This window comes from Poromitra crassiceps, assembly GCF_964638095.1.
Source record: "Poromitra crassiceps genome assembly, chromosome: 30".
NCBI classification, from domain to species: domain Eukaryota; kingdom Metazoa; phylum Chordata; class Actinopteri; order Beryciformes; family Melamphaidae; genus Poromitra; species Poromitra crassiceps.
In genome coordinates, this window is record NC_139652.1 from 12962900 (window position 1) to 12967899 (window position 5000).

A 5000-nucleotide genomic window follows, 5' to 3' on the forward strand; every position below is an offset into this window, starting at 1 on the left:
ACAATTCATTTGAATGGCTTTACAGAACTTGTGCATGTCTGTGGGTTATATTGGCAGAGGCGATTTGTGCTGCGTGAACATTGCAAATATTGATCTCTCTCTCTCTCTCTGAAAAATTTAATATTATGGATAGCATGTTGCTGCTTCTGCTGCTGAATGTGTGCATGCATGCATGCATGTATATCTGAGCCTAGACTCGAGCTTTCCCTCATGCAGTCTGTCAATGAAGTCTCACAATCTCGAGATTGCGGTTTTCACTCGCCGACTTTACGCATACGAGCGGGGAACATAGGACCCGGGGAACATAGGACCCATTTTCGGGAGCGGGGAACATAGGACCCGGGGAACATAGAACCCTTTTTAGCAGGAGCGGGGAACATAGAACCCGGGGAACATAGAACCCGGGGAACATAGGCATAACCCCTGTGGGAGTATGTAGTGTGCAAGCTCTGAAGTGAATTCAATTTAGACATATCGACCAAGGCATACATACTACAAATACATATTGTATACTATACGCTTGTCCAAATCATATATGGTACAGTATGTAGCTAGCTATCATAGCTATGAGCTGCTGTATTTGAGGGATCAGCCAAGCAGCATTTTGGTAAACAAACCGCATCACTGGGTGGAAATGGTAATGAGACCCTAACGGAGTCAGCCGTGAGTCTCTCACTCTAGCCCCGGCTATGTTGTTTACTTTTTTTAAACTGTGACAGTTCACACAACTTTCACTAAACATGCATATATTATACATTACACTCTTGAGCTACTTCTGCTCTCACTCAAAATGTCAAAATATAAGCGATGTCATGTATAGTACAACTCATACTAATTAACTGCCACGGTTGCGGGTGTTTTGCGGTCTCGTGACGTCACGCTGATCCCTCATATAGACGGTTTTTACCAGCTGCAACCCCACAGAACTTCCTTTTTCTCAGCTTCTTCTTCTGTGTTTTATGGCGGTTGGCATCCTTAAATGTTGCATTATTACCGCCACCTGAATTGTATCAGCTTCACAGTGCTAACTATTGACAGTGTCCACTTTCTAAGGTGTTCAGGGGAAAACACTGACATAGCCTACTTCTATTTAAATTTTTTATTTATTTTTTTATGTAAAGATAGGCCTATGCGTGCAATAACGTACTGATAGTCAGCTTACTCTGCAACATGTAGCTTTTATTAGCCTCTCAGGCTAGCTCTGGACCTGACAACAACGCTTCCTACTACCCAGCGTGTGCACGTCTTTCCAACAGGGGTGGTTGTTATGGCAACTATCAACAACAACAAGTACTAACTACTACAATACATAAAGACAGAAATAGGTAACTTGTTAATGTGTCTGTCGGAGACACGGCCATAACGTTAACATTTAATATGAGCCGAATATCAGCCTGCGCTCAGCTATGTATACAGGAAGTAAACCGGATATTCAGGTGGGTTGTGACGGTTGTTATTGTTGTCAAGTTAAAACCATCTATAGACAGCATATATTTTGGGAGGAAAATCCTTGTTCCATAGGTTGACTCCTACTGCTTTTAAAAAGCGAAATACATCACATCTATCTGGGGTCATTTGGGTCGAGGCGTTCCCGTCTCTCTGAACTTTGAACTTGATCTGATGAAGGTAGAAAAAAATGACAGAGAAAAAAAACGAGAGAAGAATCTCGGGGTGAGAAAAGCTAATATCCTCTGAAATCCACGTTGTATTGAAACGGGAATGGAGAGATATGAGATGCAGAGTCGTGCGGTGAGGAGGATAATAAGAGTTCAGCGCGGAGCTCGGAGTCTTATGGAAAAAACAGAGCCTCTGTGTAGATACGTGATGAAACAGATGAAACGGTGCCAGCGAGCGTGCTTTTTTGCATCATTCCTAGCTCTCAAGATTTGCTTCTTCTTCACTTTAATCACAACCTCAGCCTGTTTTCCATAAATAGGAGCTACTACTTTACATCACACGCTTGGATCCCAGATCTATTGGCTCCTGTCAGTGTGACTGGTGGCCATCTGTGTTTTGATGCACACTGGTTGAATAATTGATTGTTCCATGTATATGCAAAAGGAGAGACCCATCTCAGGAGGCATGTTCAGGAGGACTGGAGGTAGCTTAGCAACACAGCGGCGCCCTGGTCAGTGGTTGTCAGGCAGCCCTGGTGGGGGCGTGATGTGCGCTCTAAATCTGGTGGTGGTGGTGGGTGGTGGTGGAGGAGGAGGTTGTGTTGGTGGTGTGTGGTGGGTGGTGGAGGAGGAGGAGGTTGTGTTGGTGGTGTGTGTGTGTGAGTCTGTGTACATGATTGTATGAGTGTAGGAGGGTGAAGTTGTGCTCCACTCACGCTGGCACTCCTTACAGCAGGCACCCTTCACGTAGGCAGGCACTGTGCCCGCCGGGCACTGAGGGGGAGGGCAGGAGATGGCCTCACATTGCACCGTGCCATTCTGAGAGAGAGAGAGAGAGAGAGAGAGAAACACAGCACCTTCATTCAAAGTGACATCCAAAGCAGGGGCGGTTTTAGCATCAGAGCTTTGGGTGGGCTCAGCCCACCCAAAGGTCATGGACCACTGAACCCCTAGGAGGGTCCGGGGGCATGCCCCCCCGGAAGAAAATGTTGTACAGTTTCAAGTAAAAATGGATCAAACTGGCGCACTTTGAGATCAAAATGAAGAGACTAGATCTATGAAGAACTACACACATCAATATCTTCTTTACCGTTCTGTGGTTTTACAGCGATGAAAAAATAATTGTTTCCCTATATATACTATATATATTCTGCATACAGGTTACTATATGGTAGAATTATGCTTGCATAAATAATACCAAAATCACTTCAGGGGAGTTTCAAGTAAAGTAACATTTTGCTTTGTAGGCAAAACAAAAGTAAAATTAAATCAAAAGGGAACTAACTTATTGGCTGGAATAATATTCCGACAAGATAATAATATACTGTAAGCACTAAAGCAGGAGTTTGCAGTCAACTAGTTGAAATTAATATGTGGCAGTATTTGTGGAGGTTAAAATCTATGTAGGGTGTACCACCACAAATAGATCAGTGTATGGGAAACACTGACTATTAAATTGTGTGACTAGAAAGACACCAATAAATCTGAGAAAATGTACTTTAATTTTGAACAACAGCACTACAACGGTGGCATTACAAATGGTATTATGAAATTATTGTGGGAAAAAACAAGAATGCCACTTTTTTTCATGAACTTTAAGCAGAAAATTAAAATAGTTTTAAAGCAAAAATAAATAATAAATAAAGATCATTTTAACATTGGCTCAACCAGCCCATCTTACTGACCACCAGGGGTCCTGGTCCTTAATCCCTTGTTATTACTACCATGCCACTGGTACTGTACACAAACAAGGCTGTTTAAATATCTGCCTTGCACTCCCTTAGAGGACCTACGAAACAACGTTACGCGCTAATTTGCATATCAATATGCGCTAATTAAGTAACTACTAACGACTCTGACTGCTCAATGCTCACCTCACAGTTTCATTGATCATGAGTGGGGAGAACGATTGTGTGGACTGTGGAGGACCACTTCGCTGCTGTACTGTGTGTGTGACCTGTGTGAAGTGATGTGGGATTAGGCAGATAGATGGAGGAGGGAGCGCCTGCGCAGCCGCGGTTCTAGAAACTTTTCGGGTGGGTTGAACCCCCCTAAATTTTTGTCTCAGCCCACCCTAAGAACATAGAGGGGGGGGCGGGGAAAACACGCACACTGCTACTAATGACCACCATGGATTTGGGCTGAGACTATTTTTGGGTGGGCTAAAGCCCACCCAAAAAAGGCCTAGAACCGCCCCTGATCCAAAGACAGACAGAAGCCACCTTCCCAGATATCTCTAGCCCTAAAATACATCTGTAAGCTGAAGAACCTTTTAATTTTTTTATATATCTTTTCCCCCCTCCCATTTTCCTCCCAATTGTACTTGGCCAATTCCCCTGCTGTCCCGGTCGTTGCTCCACCCCCTCGGCCGATCCGGGGAGAGCCGTAGACTAGCACATGCTTCCTCCGATACATGTGGCGCTTCTTTTCAACTGAGAGCGAGGAATTTCACCAGCAGGACGTAGCGCGTGGGAGGATCACGCTATCCCCCCCCCAGTTCAACTCCCCCCCGAACAGGCGCCCCGACCGACCGGAGGAGGCACTGGTACAGCGACAGGGACACATACCCCACCGGCTTCCCACCCGCAGACACGAGCAATAAGTGTGTCTGTAAGAACGTCTGAACAAGCTGGAAGTACCGCTGCCGGGAATTGAACCCGGGTCTCCGCGGTGGTACCCCTTCACTACCGAGACGCCTCCAAGCTGAAGAACATTTTGAACGTTTGAATAATTGAGTCTAATATATTTAAACTCTTATCTACTGATTTCTCAGTCTGCGCCGACTATTAACATTGCTTGCATGGATGAAAGCTCTGTGACAGTAACATCTATGATGAAACTGATCCATATAATTGATAACATCTGAATGCATGACCTTTGGATTTGAAAGGTCGCAGCTAATTGCCACACATAAGGTAAGCAGCATATCCCATCTAATTCCCTAATTGCAGCCTGGCATCGGAGCCACACGGTTCCACACGGCGAACGGAGAGATTTCATCGGGTCAGTGGGCAGAACAAATCCCTGATGATAATTATCATCTGTCGAGAGCAATTAGGTGCGATGTACTGAGAGATATGCGATTTCCTACTGTTGCAAGTCGGGCAGTGGCGCGCAAATGCATCTCATTGGCTAGTCGGAGGGGTTCAGCGGCTGCCAATGAGATTCCTGTTCCCAAGCCAAGGAGAGTGACAGGGGGTGAAATCTGTTTGCTGATGTGGTACAAGCCCAGATCTCCTATCGCTTCTAATTCCCCTCTTTCAATTATTCACACTTGGCACAAAGCAAAGTAGACCCCTGAGAGAATCCAGCATTACTAAGTACTGTTGTTGACGGGTCTAATCCTGGGAACGCTGGATGCTTTCAATACAGTATCTTTTCTTG

General features: G+C 45.1%; 1 protein-coding gene across 1 annotated transcript in view; it reads right to left on the minus strand.

Moving 5' to 3' along the window:
• nell2a (neural EGFL like 2a) overlaps positions 1 to 5000 on the minus strand; it is a gene marked incomplete at both ends in the record, with an annotated part of 133655 nt that overhangs the window by 97485 nt on the left and 31170 nt on the right. The window contains 1 exon segment of the mRNA XM_083663142.1: positions 2333 to 2435. Within this exon segment, the coding sequence (XP_083519268.1) occupies positions 2333 to 2435 (103 nt within the window).